Raw genomic sequence first — 19,663 nt, 5'->3', positions numbered from 1 at the left:
ACACCCAGCTCCTTCCCCTTACTCAGTGGCAAACACCAGCCTTGCTGGGAGTCTGGTAACCAGGCAAAATAGGTGGTAACTCCACAAAAATTTTATTTTCCACAAAAAAGTTATTTTTCCGAAGTCCTCTGCTCTTGACATCCCATCCCCTTTTCCAGAGCTAATCATGCAAGTAGTCACTTAGCACAGAGGGGTTCCAGAATGTAGCTGACCCCCAAAATGGGGTTGCCCATAGCAAATAGTGAATTTACAGTCCACTCCTGTGAAACAGTGCCTTGGAAACACTTCCAGAACAGAGTCCAGTCCAATCTCAGTGCATTATTTTTCCCACAAAAGCTCGGTAATTGTACACTTGAAATAAAAATCTCTGTGTCTTGCATTCTGACAGCAAAATCCTTCTGATTCCCTGGAAGCAACTGCTTCCAAGCAAGGGCAAATTGATCATTGAAGCTATCCAGTTCCATGTTTGTGATGGTGCACCTACACAGTAATTAGTTTGGATTTACATGAGAGTGTGATCAGGATCTGAACTCTGATCAGCAGGCAGAGGAGTGGGGAATCTGAATATGGATTTTATCAACTGCCAGAATCTTCTGTTCTTAGCCTGCTGACATGGGAAACCATTACACTGTGCAGTTAAAGGCTGGGGGGTTCACTGATCTAACAAGATGAGACGGACGTCTAAAATTAGAGAAGCTGTAAAAGGGAGGAGGGGAAAAGTGCATCATTCCCATCTAATCCAAATTTGATCTTTTTTTCAGGCTAAAATATTTGATGTTGCTCTTTTCTTTGGGTATCCAACCTTTATGCAGCAATGTCTCTGAAGCCTGAAGATAAAAAGCCCTTCTCCACAATAGAGTGGAATGTTACTTCTGCTATAAAAGGCAGTGGCATCAGAAACTGATGTTTAAAAAGTCGTTTAATGACATCTTACAAGCTTGGAACTCTCTGTATTATTTCACATGGAAGTTTGTTCTGAGTTATGCTGTTTGTTCTGAGTTATGCTATGGCTAGTTTGGTAAGATAGGAGGATTTGAAGAGGAATTAGGCAATGGAATACACATGTCACCAGAGTTAAAACAGATACAGCTACATTGGTGTTTTAGCCTTACCTCATTATATTTTTGATTCTGTACTATTGATTTTGTGTGCCATCGACTATTTCCTCTCTAGGTTTTATTTTCCAGTGAATTTACCAGGTGTCTCTGAGAAGAAGCTGAGTGAACAACATGGATTAGTTTGTTCTAAGGGTTGTTCACTATGGCTTGTACGGCTGTGATTGATCTCTGCAAAGAATGCTATGCTTTAGCAGAATAGATATCAGCCAGTCTTTAGCAGTTCAGAGAGACAAGGTTTGCATCACAGCAAGAGCAGTGCAGATCAATTCAGGTGGATAATTCTGATCTCAGGACAAGAGTACTTAAGCCTATTCAGCACCATTGTCCAAGCTTTCAGGTGATAAAAAAGCACTTACAAGACTTAGAGCCTCATGCTTGGGCAATTGCAGAGACTTTATGTCAACTTTCAGTCCTGCCAGCTAGGTGGTGTGGTTTAACCCCAGCTGCTCTCTCACTCTCCCCCACTCCAGTAGGATATGGAGGAGAATCAGAAATAAAACTCCCAAACTCATCCCTTGAGACAAGAAAAGTTATTGAAACAAGGTAAAATATAGCAATTAAAGGGGGGGAGAGAGAGAGAGGTAACCCCGAAGAAAAACAAATGATGCACAATACCATTGATCACCACCTGCTAACACACACCAAATTGTTCTCAAACTGAGATTGGCCTTTCTTCCAAGTAACTCCTCCAGTTTATATAAACCTGGCATGATGGTTAAAATATCCCTTCGGCCACTTTGGGTCAGCTGTCCTGGCTGTGCTTCCTCTTAGCTTTTTGTGCGCTTTCTCACTGACACTAACCAGTCCTTGACTTAGCATAGGCCCCACTCAGCAACAGCCAAAACATTTGTGTGTTCCTAACATTATTCTCATGCTGAATCCAAGGCAGAGCACTGGACCAGCTGCTAAGGAGAAATGAGCTCTGTCCCAGCCAACCCAGGATAATGGTTCTCATTGTGTGCTGCCCTGATTATTAGGAGAATTCTTCTTTTCCCTGTCCTTGCATTTAACAGTCATAAGTCTTGCTGCTGTCTAATGCTGTGCATTATGGGATGAGTGGATTTGCTCTTCTGTCTTGTCCAACTGGGAACTCTTACATGTACATCACTACTGACCATTTCTTTCACTTTTCATCTGACACAGATAAGAGTAAGAAATAACCTCACCCTGATTGCACAATTTCCTTTCATCCCATAGAAGCTGTCTTGTCTCCTGTTGGAATATTCCCACTGTCATCATCCCATGACTTCTGAAGCAATTGACCAAATTCTTGTTGACCTTGACAGAGGAACAAATATTCTCTGCTTCCCTGAGTTGGTAACCTGAGTTACTGACTCTCCACTGGAACAGCATGGAAGGCAAATTTGGCAAATTTATTTTTCTTGAACCGTTACTTGAAGGAGACAGGAAGCTCATCTGTGTCACCTCCAAATGACAGCTCAGGGTGCTCCAACTCCCCTATATTCTTTCTTTCTGAATTTGGTCGCATTTTGAAAAAATATCCAATGCAACAGTTAGAATGGGGATTGGATGATAAAATATGAGCTGCTTCTCCTGCTTGTCACATCTTTAAATTATTTATAGCAATAATCAGCTGAACTATATTAAGCCAAAAATTACAAGAAATTTGAGTGTGTAGGTTTCTGTTCATTTACATTACTCCAAATAAAAGTTGATTGAAAATGAAAAGAAGAAAATTGAATTACTTTAACTGATTATGCAGAGAAATGTCAATTTAATAGTTTGCTATTGTTTCTATGTAGTTTTTTTTGCTCCCTCTCCAAGTCCTTTTGGTGGCTTCTGCAGGTGGGAAATTTTATGATGAGAAAATTCTTCCTGTGAGTGGAAAAAAATACACATTTCATTAAACTCATACAAATTTATGACTTAATTTTGAGTAAAACCTACATCACAGCTCAGACTGGAAGAAAATATTTTCAAAATGGAGGCTTGAATCTGTTCTAAAATGCCTATTTATACTGTTCTTAATTTTGTACTTCTTCAGTTTGCCGTTGATAGCAAGGCTTCTTCCAGTCCTTATTTGCACTCACAAAACCCCAGAAAATTTTAAACTGTCAGGATGGAATGGGAAGATGGTGGAGCCTGAGGGGACTTGAATTTGGCTCTGTCACAGACTTCCTTCAAATGTAGGATTAGTTATCTAGTCTTTCCCTCTGTTTGCCCACCTAGGCAGGGGGAACAGTATTATTTGCCAGCCTGCTGAGAGCCTCATGAGAAAAAAGTAATCAGAAATGTGTTCACTTAGGGAGTGAGGCATGTGGGTCCCTTGAGTTTTGAAATACCTTATTTTTCTTTATGCTGGAGATGTCAAAAAATTTAATTTCAACCTGCCTGGATAAATTTGAAGTGTTTTAATGTTGTGACATGTGAAGTGCTGTTACAGATGTTTAAAGAAATGCTGACCAATTGTTTGGCTTGGCATTGCTGTCAGACCACTGCCCTCTTGAACCAGTCTTACAATACTCTTATGAAGCTCTTTTCTACATGGAAATTTTGTCCAAGGACAGAGGACTTACTGTGTTTATATCTTGCAATTGCTCTTCCAGGTGGAATTGTATAACTCAATTCAAAATGTGTCAGTCTCCATGAGCTAAGCAAACAGATCCCATTAGAAATGTGAAAAGCCTTGGGGAATTATTTATACAATGAATTAACATGACAGACAGTGGTGAGAAGTGTCTGGGTGAAGCAAGGTAATTTGCAAAGTACAAGTAACTTTCTATGAAAATAAATAATTTTACTGGTTAAAAAAAAAGTTTCACCCTGAGAAACTGAGATCAGGCATTATTACTTTCTGGAAAAAAATAGCAGGGTTGCACATGAAGGAGTTAAATCAAAAGAGGCATTAGACCAGAAATGGTATCTATCAATGCCTTGTGAAGGGCTTAACAGGAGGAACATGTGAACATAAATGGCCAGCTGTTGAAGAAGACTTTGACATTACTAGCTTTTGTGAAACATGGTGGTGTGGCAAAAATCAATGGGAAGCTTTACTACCTGGCTATGAAACCAAAGTAAAGAGTTTCAATTTAAGGGATGAAGGAATAGCACCTCAACCTCAAAGTCTCCCCAGAATAAAAGAGTGCAAAAGTCAACAACTCTACAGCAGAGAGTACAAACAGGCAAGCCTAAACCACTGCATACAGGAATATAGGAATTTGCTCCAGAATTACCAGTTCCAGTATTTTTTGCATTCAGACATGAAAGATAATTTTTAATGTCTTAATTATTCCTTTATTAAAAATGTGTTAATTTGAAAGCCTTTTATTAGTGCAGCCTGTGGCTCTGCAGTTCTGCCTTCTGCAATCTGAAAGGCTTCTTTCCAAAAATCTGCTCTTGCAGAGATTAATACGATAGCAACTGGCAAATCTTGAGCTCACCTGGCCATTCCCTTTGGAGGCAAACCAGGTGGCAAACTCAGTTATGTGTCAGGTTGGAACACAAGATCTAATAGGCATTGCTTAACTTAAAAATGCCTGGCCTGTGCCAGGGGTGAATTCATGTGCAGAAGGTGCAAAAGGCCAGAGCCCATCTCTGTCACTGCCCCTGGTCAGGACAGGCTGCCCTGCCCTGCCCTGCTGCTCACAGACCACACCACAGGTGCTGCTGGTCCTGGCTGCCACTTGGACCTCGGTTAGAACAGCAAATTAAACTGTGGAGGAAGGAGAGGGATAAGGACATGAAATGCAGGGTTCTCTTGGTGGAGCTGGGGAAGCTGTCAAGTTAATATGTGTAAACCAGGTGTAACTGGTGGGAAAAGAAAAAAAAAAGCAAATGGTGCCAATTAAAGTGATTGCTTCTTAATGATGTGTGTTATAACAAGTAACTTAATCTGTTAACATGGGAAGAAAGCTGTACTCAATAAGAAGGAGACATGAGACAGCTTAAAGTCTCCAAGTAATGGTTTTATTTTTTTCTCACAGAGTGTTCTGGGAAGATCTTGATGCAAAAAAAAAAAAAAAAAAAAGGCCTCCTGACCAAATAATCAACTGTTCAGTTCTTCAAGTCTTCAGCATCTAATGTGAAATAACTATGGGCAACCTTAAATTTCTAACAAAGGAGAAAACAACAACTTGCTAGGGAATTTATTTAATCTATACATTCAAACTGACAGTACTCTGAAGTCAGTCTGTGCTCCTTGACAAAGAAGGAAATTTCCATAGGGTTCATGTTGCTGGTTGATTCAGAATGCCTATTATAATTGTGAAATATTGGTAGGAATGGATTGAGATATATTCATGACAGTAGGTGGACTAATGGAATTCAGTGACTTTATTTAAAATGTGCAGGAGTTTATTATAATACTATAATAGAAATGTCATTTACCCTGACGGGAGGAGAGGGAAAAGCCCTGTCAATGAATAATAATGAAGTTATTAAATGTCAGCTTTCTTGCAAATAGTTTGCAAAACAGAAATTATTCTATATGTTTCTAGTTTTGTTTTAATTTATTACTGGGAAGGCCAGAGCTTCAATCCCACAATTCTGGTACATTTTTATACTGTGAAATGAGCTAGTAATCTTGAAAATGTTTATCTTCTTGCATTGTCTTCCGCTTTACTGGAAAAATAGGGAGTTGGATTTTAAACAGCTACTGGTAAAATTTGGGATTTAATGATAGCAATTACAACTAATATGGTGGGACAGGTGTGAAGTTCAGAATTGAATATAAATACTTTAATTTTCTGAATGTTATTCTTCTACTGTCATCTGCCTTTCAATGACATCCACAATGTACCACTCACATCCCCCTTCTCCCCCCAAACAATTTGAGACACCGTTGCAACACACATCTGCTCAAGACACAATAAAGTAAGGTTTACTGTTCACTCATTTACATATAGTTATTCCATTAGCTGTAGCTATTTAGAGGGCATAGTTTATTTTTGTGTTTTCAGCTCTGCAAGTCCTGGGTTTAGTGCTTTACAATGATTTCTCCAGGCATTTGCTTGTTCATGTTATACAGATGGACTAAAACTGATTTCTCTCTGTAGAACTTCAGAGGAGCAGCCTTCCACACAAAATGTGGAGATGTTGATTGCTGCATATCCTTTCCCCTTCAGATAACTGGGATTGAATTTGTTGATCCTACCCTGTCATTAATGCCTGCACCCTGCTGAGGTGCATCTGTTTTTTGCAGCTCTTCCAGGTTAGGCTGGCTTCCTGGGCCATCCAATGGCTGATGTGTTTTTATGGGTTAGGAGTCTCATGCTGCTTTATATACCCATTTAATAAGATAAAGAAAGCTCGTTATCTAGGCTGCTAATCAGTTCCTGCTTGTGTACATATATACATATATATATAATTTATATATATATATAAGAAATAAGACAAATGCAGGTTGGTGATATGCCTGGGTTAGATCCCAACAGAGACTTCCCATGTAGGCAGGGACTATTCCCATGTATGGTTCCTTTGATATAATTCTTTTTTCCCATTGCTCTGCAAATGTTTATATTACCATTTCTTTGTGTTAAAACACTTATGGATGCCTATCTGCTCTTGTATATATAACATTTTCTACCCCCCCTCCCCCCTTGCCCCTGTTAAAATTAAGGGTAATTGTAAAGTGGGACAAAAGAAAAAACTGGTAAATGGGAAGGTAGAAGGACTAGCTATTGTCAGTTTAGAACACAATAATGAGAGTAAGATCTAATAGTAGATCCTTTGATTGCTTGTGAATTCGTTCGTCTGGAAAAAAATTATGTTGTTCTAAGCTTTTAAATCTTTCGGTTTCTTTTATGGATGTTGACAGAAGCACACACTTCCATCTGTATAGAGTGTTACCTGTAAATAAAGCTGTGAATGCAAAACAATTGCCTAGAGACTTGAAGTAAGAAGTGGCTGGCAATTCTGAGATTACTATTTGCAATAGGCTGTTGACATAATTTTGCTGTGTTGTGGCAGGGGTACTGGCTGCCTTTCTTGAACAATTTCAAAACAAGCTTTATGTCTCAGATTGTCTTTGCTCCTATCCCCTTTTGAAGGATCCCATTTTGAAATCATTGTCACTGGTATAAGAAAAAGCAGCATTATTTCATTAATATATTTTTCCTAACTCAGCAGGTCAGATTTAGTCCTTACTCTCTTTGCATGTCTTTGTCAGCTGAAACCTCACCAAGGGTAGCTTTTGGGGTTTAGGCAGAGCAGCAGAAATATTCATTTCTGATAGGAGTGGGTGGTGAGGTGGGGTGAGGTAACAAAGGGAAGCTGCAGTCTTGGCCAGGCTGTGTTCAGCACCCTGCTGTGGATCCCCTCACCTGGGTTCTGGAGCATCTCTGAAATATTCAGTAAAAGAAACAACCAGCCCAGAATCCTGCTCCTCAATCCTCTGAGGAAATAGCTCAGTTAGTTTATATGTGCTCCTGAGAGAGATGACCTTATAAAGGGAAAGATCAGTCAGCAGCTGAGAATTTGACGTTAATGCTCTAAACACCAAAGGTCATACATGCACACAGGAGGGTGTGTGTTTATTGGAGGGAAGGAGAAATCTATAGACATAAATCATAGGGCAGTTGTTATATGAGCAGGCAGATATCTGCAAAGGCTTCTATAAAGTTCCTAAATAGAAAGACTCAACTTTAATGCAGATTCACGTTTTAGTGCAATTCATCTTTCATGGATAAAACCCTAAGCTGATGCTTTCTTGTTTTATTCATGTACTGATTACAAAATCTGAAATCCCAGAAGCTATAATATGAATGTAGGTATGGTACTTGATTCAGAAATGTTCCACCCTCCATATTCCACCAAAAAAAAGAAAAAGTAAGCATTAAAGGTCTTAAATGCCTTTGTGAATTTAGCCACTCTTGCCCTGATAGGAGAGAACCTGCAAATAATGAGTGCCAAGATTTTACTTCAGAATGTCTGGTTTTGGAGTGCTTAGCAAAAGGGAAAATTTGTGTTACTGCTTGCATGTGAAGTTCTACATAGGCTCACTCGTACATGTTACAGATGAGATACAGGAGTTTGTTATGCTTTTGAATGTCTGTTACCCAGATACATGTCCCTTTCTGCAATTTATGGATGCCAACTCTACTGGGCTGGGCTGATTATCTAAATCCCTGGGATACTGGGACAGAATTCAGGCAAGCATGAGCTGCATAATGAATAAAAGCTCTGCTGATGATTGATCTTGGTTCCAGTCACATGTTAAGAGTAACTCCTACAGGGATACTGGAGAGTCTTATTTGTTCACTGTCTTTGTTCTTCTCCAAGATATGTAGTCAGTGTTTTTCTGAGCAACTCTAATTTCAGAAATATTTTCTCTACTGAATGGTGGCTTTTAAAGCAAGAATAAAGCATATGTGTCCATCCTTTCTGCTAGTCAGTGTTAGAGAAGCTACTTTGGAATATGCTGAGATGAACCATCTTAACAAAATCAGTCCAAGCTTGGAGTATATGATGAATTGATAACCTGCTGTCTGCTATTTGGCATTTCTGACAATCATTATCTTCTGTATGCAGAATGTAGTGTTTCTTATTGGGCATGTTTAAGATGCTTTGGGAAGATGCTGGTTGAATTTTTCCTAATCTAATTTAAATGCAAATGATAAACATGCACATGATGCTGTGTGTATATAATTAAGTATCATTATATACTACATGAATCATTGAAAAAGCTCTGGAGAGCCATTCTGCTATTTAAAGCATGACTTATATTGAAAAGCTGCCAAGTGACTTGTGGTTTTGTGATTAAGTGTTTGTACTTACAAGAATCTCTCTTGAATTGTAGGTCAACAGATTATGGGACAACATATGAGAAACTGAATGATAAAGTTGGTCTCAAGACTATTTTGAGCTACTTGTATGTTTGCCCAACGAACAAGCGTAAGGTAGGTGACAATGTGTTGGCTCATTTTACCTTTATGATGCCATTTCTGCCCTGGAGGTCTCTCCTAATTTCCTCAATATCTGTTACTGTTTAAGTAGCAGGAATCTCTCTGTAGCTCTTCCCTTGGAAAAAATGTGTTACTTTATCAAAATATAACCCAAATTGTACCACCTATACCACTTACCAGTAATACTTGAGGGAAGCATGGCTGGCTATTAAATGGAGGTATCATGCATGTGATTGTTTGCTTACCTTCTGGATGGTGTTGATTTTGTTCTCTGGAAGAGAGAGAGACTTGTTAAAATGGCAGAAATGCATCTAACAGTGACCAGATTGTATGTAACATTATTTGTCTTCTAAGTGCTCCCAAAGGTGAACTGAACAGGATGTGACAAATTCCTGCAGAGGAAATGCCTTTGAAGCCCAGAAGGTTTTAATCATTCAGACACCCTAGTGACTAACACTTTACTATGAATTTATAATGCTGACATATTCATGAAAGGAATCTGGATGCCTTCTTTGAGATGTTTTTGACAAAATTTTTCATTTTCTACTCCTTGTTTCTTAGTCCTTGAGTCACTACAGGCAAAGCTGAATTGCACTGGCAGAAAATGTTAGTAGACTCACCTAGGTGTAGAGTCTGGGTGTATTTGGGCAGCTGAGGTCACTATAATGCTGTTCTCACTACACTGAAACAATTATGTGTTCTTTAAGACAAACTGTGAAAGGAAGAGGGAGCTGTCCTAACCAGAAAGGACAATGCTTAGCAGTTTAAATTGCAATTAATAGCTCCAAATTAGTGGAGAGATGTCATCTCATTGATACTGACCCTCAAGAAGATATGAAGCTCTTCTCTAGGAGCTGAAGAATGAAATGATCAGATCACTTAAATGTCCTTCAGCCAACGTGCAGGCTGGCATTGGAAAACCTTCATCACCTCTGGCTGCATCCTGCACCCTCCCACTCCCTGCCCTTCTCTGGCACCCTTGTTTGTGTGGCCATCTGGTGAGCTGGATCCAGGACTGACCTGCCTGAAAACTATTCCCTTTCCAGCTCAAAAACTAAGTAGATGGAAGAAAAAAGCTTCCAGGCAGAAGTGTGGAACTATCTTTTCTGGCAGAAGTCTGCTGTAAAGTTGGCCTGTAGTCAATATGATCCAGTGCCAGAGGAAAGCTGCAACACCTGGGATGAGAGGACCTAGGTAATGGTCTGGTGGAAAGATTGAATTTTTCAACGTTTATTTTAGCAGGAGCAGAGTTAGGCTTGCAGAGAGAATTTCTGAAGGCCCTCCTTATGCTGTTTCTGTAGAACATCAGGCCATTCTGTCAATAAACATTTAATTTTAGACACCCAAATAGTCCCCCGAGGCTAAGAGGGCATGGCATGTGTCCGCACTAAGAATACTTCTACAGGGAAAGCAAAAATACTGAAGCTTAAGGTCTTTATTACACCTGCTGTGGAATGAAAAGCTGAAGGAAACATTTAAAAAATTTGCCACCAAGGAAGAATCTGTGGCTTCTAAGACCTGATCCCCTCTCCTCCCCGAAACTCTGATAACACTTTCAGAAACTCTGATCACTTTGAAAGTTGCATCTTGTTTCACTGATGTTGGCTGGGTGGATAGCTGCAGAAATACTTTTAAAATTTAGGACTCAACTACTCTAAAGTCCATGAATTTTATAGAACTTGTACCCTTAAGGGTACCCTTGTACCCTTATACACTGCTGCAGTTAGCGTTGGGAAAATGCTAACAGCGTGTTTTCCCTAAATATTAGTTGTATGTGCTGATTTCTACCACTACAGCTGCAGCCTTCAATGTCCTTTGTTCCACAAGGCCTTCCTTGGCAGAGAGAAAAGGCTTCTTCAGTAGTGGAAAAGAAAATTTTTCATCTTGAAGTTATTAGATGAGAGACCTTGCTACAGCAGTGATCCGTAAGGGGGGTCAGCATGTACCTCACTTACTGAAGTTGCCTTGTTTTGGAAAGAAAAAATAATTCTTTTAGCACACATTTAACTTTTAGGAGTAGTTCCATTGAAACAGAAGGTAAATTTTGAACTTAGCTGACTCAGGACTGATTGCTTGTGATGAAAGAAAGCAAGTGTACCATTTATGTGTCTTGTCTCTTTGCAAAGCAGAGCACTTAGAACAGTGAACGGTAGAATGCATGTAATTGGATTTATTAAAATAATTGATAGATTTGTTCATGAATTTCTGATTATTTTCACATTCTGGAAATGAACAAACAACATCATGTTGAATAAATTGTTTGTTGTAATTTATTTGCTCTTCTCCATCTAGAAAAAAAATGGGTCTATAAATACCCAGTATTTGCAGAGCTTCCCACAGCCCATGCATGCCAATTTATTTCTAAAAGCTTTTGACTTCCAATTCATGTCTCTTTATTGAACAAAATTAAATCCTTTAACCAGACATCACAGGCAATGTCATATTCTAAAAGGATGCTTGGGAAAAAAAAATTAGAACAAAGTCAATCATTATTTACAATTTAAACTGACGACCTACTGCTGTTGCTTGGCATTTTTCTGAATTGCAATATTTTCCAAAGGAAATGACAGAAAGTGGTTACTAACATAGTGATGTATAAGTCCTGGCAAAGAGAAGTAGAAACATTTTTTAGTTTTCTTTTCTTTTACTGAATTACTGTGCTACCTGGTCATATGACAGATGACACAGATCAGGGGGTAAAAAATGTACCACATGGATCTTGCCAAAGACACAGAGCCTGTTTGAGTATTTGTCAACAAGTCTCCAGAAGAGACATGTGCAATGTGCAATAAATCCCTAGGCTTAGGTATGTCAACATTGGTTTATTTGTTAGGTTCATAGAGCCTTCTGTGATGAGAAAGAAAATTATTTGAATGCTTCTACATGAAGAAATAGTGTTTGGGAATAATGCTGATGGGTTACAAATTAAAATAAAATATAAATCCAAGTGGATACCTTGAAATTCTGTTTTCACAGAAGTGTGTCGTTCATTTTCCTAGAAAGTCACATGCACTAAGCTTTGCAGTCTTTCTTTATAAAAGCCTTTCAGACAGGTTGTTTTTACTCATTGCATGGAAAATCATAGACATACACACATAAAAAGTGAATGGGTCTTGGTGGGAACCCCAGAATTTACCTGGAGGTTTTCTCTGACTCAGGCAGTGCTGATTTAGATGCTGTATCCTTGTAGGAAGCACAGTGCTCTCTGCAAAGAGCCAGTTTGTGCAGCCCATTTGTTCTTTCCACTTTCAAGCCCCCTGTATCTGTGAATCTTCAGTTAATTAACAAATGCTGGGTGATAGTATCTGCCAGTGACTCTTATGCTATTAATAGGACTAGTGCATCAGATATTTCCTGTGGGTTTGCATTTTTGATTTTTGTTGTAGTGTTTGTTTGTTTGTTTCATTTTATTCTCTCCCTTTCCACCGGCCTGCCTTGATTTTTTTTTTTTTTTGCTTTATTCCTCCAACTGTTCAGATTTTAATTGCCGTGTGGAATAGTGTTACCTTTTTCTTTCTCTTTAAAGATGAATGGACTATAGATGCCTTCTTCTTCCTTGATATTCACTGCTTGTGTTTATCACCTTTATCACAGTGTGTTAAGCATTGTCCTGGTGAGTGTGTAGCACCAAGATAGCAGATATTTATTGTAAATAGAATTGCTTGGGTTTCAATGCTGGCTAGGTCCCCACTACTTCAAATTTATTTATAATAATGAGTTTTAAATGAAAGGAAATTAAAGGAATGGCAGCCTAGTCTTCTGTTCTTTCTAGCATTGGCTGGTGGTTCACACAGAATAATTGGCAGAAGTTTCTATTTGTCAAGACAGTAGAAAATTTACCCTTATTAGCTGAAATGGGAATGATTGATTGCCACTTTCTATCCTGTGGTATTGGGCCAGTTGATTTGCTTTAGGGAAGTTCTGTTTGTGAAATGTAAACTGCCCTTTTGTATAAAGGTTAAGACCTGGAGCTGTGTGCTTTACACTTGCCTGTGTACCCACTCTTCTAAGGGTTGTGGAAAATGTCCACAGAGGTGAACAGCTCCACCTGGCATTGTGGAACCTCTCAGGCGTCTGCTTATCTTCAGTTGCTAAAATCAGTTTGGGAACACTTCTAAAAATTCTATTTCTGACCTGCCTCGCTATGAAACTTTCAGAACTCTGATGTGAGGGCAGGTGTTGATTTTTTCAGTCAAGGAAAAACAGTTATTTCCAGCCGTGTCCTCCTTGTAGCCTCTGTAAATCTTGGTGTGAAGGCTTTCAGTTTGTGTTGGAGAGGTTAGAGCTCAGCAGAGCTCTGAGCACACCTCACTGTGGACTAAGTCAATCCTGTGGTGGTCAAGGGATGGCATCCTTAGCAAATTAGGCACAGTGGGAAACCAGCCTCTGTCAGTCATGCACATTGTGTGATTGCAGTCCACTCTTGCTGAGATAAAAGCAATTATTTTCTTGTTCTTCTCTTTTTATTTGGAAGGAAAGGTCCTTGTTAGCTGCAGGCTGTGAGTCAAGCTTTCAAAGAGACAGTCATAAGAGACCAAAAAGGCATATGTGAATGGTTGGAATTGTTTGGGGGTTTGGGTTGGTGTTTTTTTTGCATTTGGGTTTTTTGGGTTGTATTTTTGGGGGGGAAGGGGGTTGTCTTTTGCTCTTTTTTTTTTTTTTTTTTTTTGAAATGTTGCAGTGAACAGAAGATTTCAAGGAGATGTTCTCTGAGAATGTTTTTATACCTTTTTAAAGGGAGGAGCCACCTTGTCCTGTACTGTTTTGGAGATCAAAACATAAATTTATTCAAATGGAAACTTCTGTTTGGATTAAATGCTCTATAACAGAGGATGGTGAATGAAATGTCTCCTATGCTATGACCACAATTAATGATTCTTTATAGCCTCATAATTTGCTTCAGAGAATTTTTTCTCTAAATACAGTGGCCTAAATCTGTTTCATTCAGCAGTTTGAGCTAAAGATTCCACCCCATCTGAAAAGGGTTGAAAACCTACAAGGGATTATCTTGGGCTGCAGGGTGGTTCAATGGATAGCACAGTACACATGCAAACAGTTCCCTACCCATGGGAAGAGGGATGTGTCACACTGAGAATTAAGAGGTCTTTAATTTTCTGCAGTTCAGCAATAATGATGGATTAAGTCAACTGCTTTACAAGCCTCTGGTGGTAGTAACTGGAAAATCTGATAATCTTGAGATGTCCTTGGGTTAATGCAATTACAGTTTTCACTTTTGCTTGTAATACCTTTAGATTCAAGAGTAGTGCTAACTGTGAACCAGATAAACAAGTATAGACTGTCTTTTCTGCCTCCCATCTCACACACAAACAAGGATAGCTTTTTACTAGTTTAGAAAGGTGGATTGTTGCTCACATCTGTTGGATGTGATCTGGCAGTTGGGTAGTTTCTCTGGAGACAGTGAAGATGTGTCACTGTAAAGCTGGTGCTGTCTTTAATACCGAGTTTGTGGGAAAACAAATAATTAACAATAATTTGGTCCATATTAACAAACTGAAGGCAGAGCCTCATCTTTCAAAGTGAATATTTTTACTTTTGAAGTGTCGGCAGCATCTGCTACCAAACTTTCTGATTCATGGCTGCAGTACATGACAGCTCTCACAACAGCATTACACACAAAGCCCTTGCCATTACTCTACATCCATATCTCTTCTTGGATATGAAGTGAAATCAAAGCCCATTTATTCCACTTCTGCTCTTGTAAGCCTATCAAATATAGTGGCAGTTTTGACATTTCCTCACTCAGAGTAGCACCACAGTCTGCCTTTGTATCTCATGGAAGTCTCCAAGGGCACACTGGGTGTTGAAACCAATGATAGGGAGGTACAAGCCACGAAATCCAACTTTAGAGTTTCAAAAGTGTTCTTTCCCTTCTGAGTCTGTTCCCTGTTTTCTGCAAACTGGACAATTAAAATTTATGCAAGATAATCTCTTGTTGAATGTCCTTCAATTCTTTTATCCCTTTTTAATTCCTCTGTGATGTACCAAGTACTCTGGAACAGATGATACCCCTTTTGGCAAGGAAGGATACATGCCAGCAGCTTAGAGAGCACTGGAGCAATGTTAGTTGCAGGCCATAAACAGGCAGCTAGGATTGATGGCAGAGCAAGAACAGACCTGTCATAGCCTCAAACTTGTAGCTCCATCCATTTCCATAAGTAAGACAGGCTGTTCAAACCAGGAAGAAAGCCAGTTGCCATAATATTGATTTTTTTTTTCCCTATGAAAAACTGGTCCCAAGCAGTTGAAAATCAGTTTGTTCAGTGTCCCATAAAGTTGGGCTAAAAATATGTACAGTGGGGTTTTTTCAGTTACCTTCTGGGTTTAGAGGTATTAAAGATACATAACTAAATCTCTTTTATCTTCTTTCCCCGTTGTGCCATGGTAGGAACATACTTTTTGGTCGTGAAATTTGGAAGCTGTCTTCATACTATATATCTTTGGAAGTTCACCTTCAAGGGAAAAAGAACATGGTACTGTGACATAACCCAATAATGGCTGTTTTGTGGCACTTTGGAAATGATAATGTAAAAAACCCCGAAATGTTGTTTGAATATTGACCACTCAACCCTCTCTTGCTAGGCCTGCAGCAAATTCTATCTGTTCATTAGCAGATTGTGTAATCTGTAGGGCATGTTTGCCAGCCGATTGCAACTGCTCACTCCTTCTGCAGTCTAGATATGTTGCTATGCAGAAATGAATGATGAAATTAAAGGATACTCGAGGGTTTTGCCTTCTATCTAGCTGTGCTTGGAGTACAGGGAGAAGCAAGTGAGGAAAATAAAGAAGAAAAATATTCTTGATTATTAAACTTCTGATTGATAAGAGCTAGTAAATGCAGAGAGAGGGGAGTGATGGCAAAGATTAATGGATGCAATTAGAAAGCCATCTACTGCTAAGAAAATTTGGAATTTCACTTGTATGCAAATAGCATGAGAACTAGAGACCAACAAGTGATGACTCATATTTCAAATTGAGAATAAGAGGTCCTTGAGGAGGCAGCCAAGCTTTGTGGAGAAAATGGGAATAATTAAGTGTCTGGTCTGAAAAAGATATTGCAAAAACCATAAATGGCCTTTTCCTTTTGGTGCTACTAAGTGAAAGGCTTTGGCACTACTAAGTGAAAGGCTTAGGTTTCTTGTTGGAAGGACAAAGAGAGGTTTTCCAGAGCCAGAATAATAATGATAATAATAAAAAAAGAGTCAAATTTAACACCAAACAGAGAATTCAAGGATCAGAACTGACTGAAAATAAGGCACTGTAATCTGTATCTTTTCTATTGTGTTTTTTTGATTCCCATCTCTCCACCTCTTTCTCAATAGCAGTCAAAAAAGGAATTAAAACATCTAGGAAACGCATGTAGCTTGGGAAGCAAGGAAAATACAATGCTTATCACACAGCTGTGAGAGTAATGGCATAGGCAGGCTGTGGGTGGGAATAAACAGAATTAATTCTATTTCTGTCTGCCACGACGTGGCTTTCAGATGGGCATGGGTCTCCCACAAATTTGCACAAACTCAGTTTTTCTGTGGAGGAATCTCTTCCACCACATTCAGAAGGACTGAAACGTAGTCAGTGTTTCTGTAAAGGTAACTATTTTAGGGATAAGTGAGAGCAAAGGAGAGAAAGCTGTTGAGGAAGCAGAGCAATGGCAATAGCAATTGTTGGAGGCAGTGCTGAGGGTGGTGTTGAGGTTGACATTACCCAAAACACATTCACAAAGAACTATCAGAGGAGTTCTTGCCATGTATTCTATCTAAATCAATGGGTCAAACCCTAGACCACTGTTTCATAAACATTTTTTCATGGATAGGGGAGTGAAATCATACCATGGTGAATGCTTCAGGTCACACTTGTACCTTCACAGTGTTTCTGTGCACATTTGCTAAGAACATGTGAGGATTTGAGAGAAATACTTGGTAGTAAATTTTGAGTGTGGCCAACTGTTACCATAAATCTGTCAGCCAACACACTTTTGTTGCTTTTTCTTAAACTGACACTGCAGTTAAAAAGCTGGTGAAATATTTTCAAAAGATAATGTTTTACAGAAACATTTAAATTAACACAGTATTTGACGAGCAAAAATCAAATTTGCAGTTTTGTATTGCATATAGATGTTATGAATAATGGATTTTGTTATTTAGAGAAAGAAAAAAGATCACATTAATTGAAAGCACTTATTCCTAGTCAAAACAGTATTTTTTTTCTGCTGAGGTCATCTAAGACTTTTCTGTCTTGAAGAGATTGATGTTAGAATAACAATGTTTTGGGTGCAAAAAGCTAAAGCCATTTTGTTTTGAAATATTTCCTTTTAAAAATCTTTAGAGATTTACCAAGATAAATTCTACTGAAAACAGTAGAACATAATAATAATAATACCTAAATTACATTTTTAATCACTTTGCTGATTCTATTGTTGTTAAAAGTCTGCTCTGAACAGCTTCAATTCAAAATACTGAATTCTCCACTGCACATAAGCATTTGGGTATCTCTGCCTCTGTGTAAATATAAAATCTCTTCAGTCTCCAGTCCTATGTACCTAATTCCTTCATTAGAGGTAATAAGGAGAATTAGAAGGGAACTGGGATCTGGTCCTTGCATTACAAATTCTTTGTGTGCAGGCATTTCTCAGGGTTTTGTCTCTCTTGTGGAGTGATGAGACACTTATGTGTTTGCTCAGTATCTTCTTCCACACAGACCAAAGACAGACAGAAAGCTGTGGAATAAGTTCTCCATGCAACTGCACAGTTACCAACAAAACCTTAATTTATGATGCCTAATCACAATGCAGAATTAGAAGATCTATCTTCATCAGATATGGTTGAAAAAAAAATCACCTTTCCCTGGTTTAGGGCTCCTTTGCACACTACATTGCACAGAGTTTGAATATTATTTTTCTGTGGGTTTGGGGTTTTTTTTCAGACAGAAAATGTTTTAGAGGATTTAGCCTTGTGTTGCTGATCTCTCTTTGTTTCCTCATAGGCAATTTCTGTGAACTCTGCTCTTGAGCATGTTGTGTGCTCTGGATGTAGCTTTCTGGTGAGGACAATCCATTAGAAGTAATTCCTTGATAATAAGCATGGCAATGGCCTCACAGCTGTTCCTGGACATTATGCAGCCCTGAAAACACAAAATCATATTACTGTGACTCACCCTTCTGCATCAAGACCAAGATTCTTCTGTCCTATTTATAAGTTAAGAATTTATGGGAAGAGATTTTTTTTTTTCTCTGTGTTTGAACAGAATCTGTTCCTTTGGGTTCTGGTGTACAACTTGTCTTCCATTTATTACTAATGGTAAACAATCAGTGTAATAGCTTAGCAAATCTGAATGACAGCAGTTTGTGCTTAGCTTTTGGCATGAAGAGAGAAACACAAACACATCCATATGTCCTCCCGAATGCTCAGCTCCCAGAAAGTAAAGAACAATTGCAGATGAACCCAGTTAGTATCAACTGGGGAAGAAAGTGTGGCAGTTTCTCTGTTTCTCTGCTTCTACTTGAGTCCTTTGCTCATTCATGTTTTTTTTTTTTTTTTTTTTTTGTTAATAGGTAGTTCAGGAGAATTATTGTCAGTCCTATTTTATGAATGAGATAAAATCTATGTTTTTCTAAGGTCAAAAAATAATCAGCTGCTGAGAGAAACTGAACACAGGATTTTGGTTGAAATCCTAGCCACAAAATCATCTTTTCTCCTAATTCTTGTGATCTTGGAAGATCACAATCTTCCAGATCTCCTTTTATACCATTTCTTTCTGAGAGGGAATCACAAACTGCACAATTCACCTGTGCAAGTTTGTGCCCTTCATTTGTATTGCTTAAAAATATAAACAAACCCCTTCACAAAAAAAAAAAAAGGTGCAGAAAGAAAGACACCAATAGTTTGACCCTGTTTGGCAGAGTGGCACTAGGTTATAGAGGAATAGAGGAAGCTTAAGTCAGCATTCAATGGTTCAGTGTAGCAGTGGACAAATCATTGCTGCTCCAAACTGCTGGCATGGCAATATTCGTTTTTAAACTTAAATAAATTTCTCTAATGAAAATATGTCTTGCCATATCAAACCTTAGAGCTGAGAGCTGTCTCCCAGGTCACATTCCTTGTTCAAGTGTTTCACTGTTGTCTTTCTGTACTACCTCCACCAGCAAAACTTTTCCATGTGCTCCAGGATGCCAAACCTTTTCTGATGCTGCTGTTTCAAGTGTGTTGCTGCCATTTGCAAGCTCTCACAGGAGCATTCAGTCAATTACCACCAAAGGCTCCAATTGTTGCAGAGAGACTGACTTTCCCCCCTTGGGCACCAATTAAAATCTATTACTCTTCCCATCCTACTTGCTGTAATTGGAGCTCTGGCTCTTTGCCTGGTTGAACTTGTTGGGTTTTCCTCTCCTTTTCATTATTACTGAAACTTTTCTAAAGATGGCAGGAGTGAAAATTCCAAACCACATCTGTATATACCTTGGGGACAACAACATTTTAATGAGACTTTTAGTTTAATCTCTCTCTCAATTGTCATCAGGAATATAAGAAAAATCCAAGTGAAGAATAGATATGTTTTGTATGGTCATATGGCTTATTTCCTTCCTCTTTTTGTCCTCTTCCTTCAGCTAATGTGCCCCAATTATTTTACAGAAAAGGTTTTCCAGCAACTGTAGGAGAAACATGCTGT

General features: G+C 38.7%; 1 protein-coding gene across 3 annotated transcripts in view; it reads left to right on the top strand.

Annotated features, from left to right (window-relative positions):
- Positions 1-19,663, top strand: part of SORCS1 (sortilin related VPS10 domain containing receptor 1) — a 257,487-nt gene that overhangs the window by 106,561 nt on the left and 131,263 nt on the right. For all 3 annotated transcript variants that reach the window (XM_054515529.1, XM_036385254.2, XM_036385255.2), the window contains exon 3: positions 8,875-8,974. In XM_054515529.1, coding sequence (XP_054371504.1) covers positions 8,875-8,974 — 100 coding nt within the window. The remainder of the gene's footprint in view (positions 1-8,874; positions 8,975-19,663) is intronic.

Source organism: Molothrus ater, chromosome 8, assembly GCF_012460135.2.
Source record: "Molothrus ater isolate BHLD 08-10-18 breed brown headed cowbird chromosome 8, BPBGC_Mater_1.1, whole genome shotgun sequence".
NCBI classification, from domain to species: Eukaryota; Metazoa; Chordata; class Aves; order Passeriformes; family Icteridae; genus Molothrus; species Molothrus ater.
The sequence above is the reverse complement of the archived record's forward strand: the minus strand, read 5'-3'. Positions and strand labels throughout refer to the sequence as shown.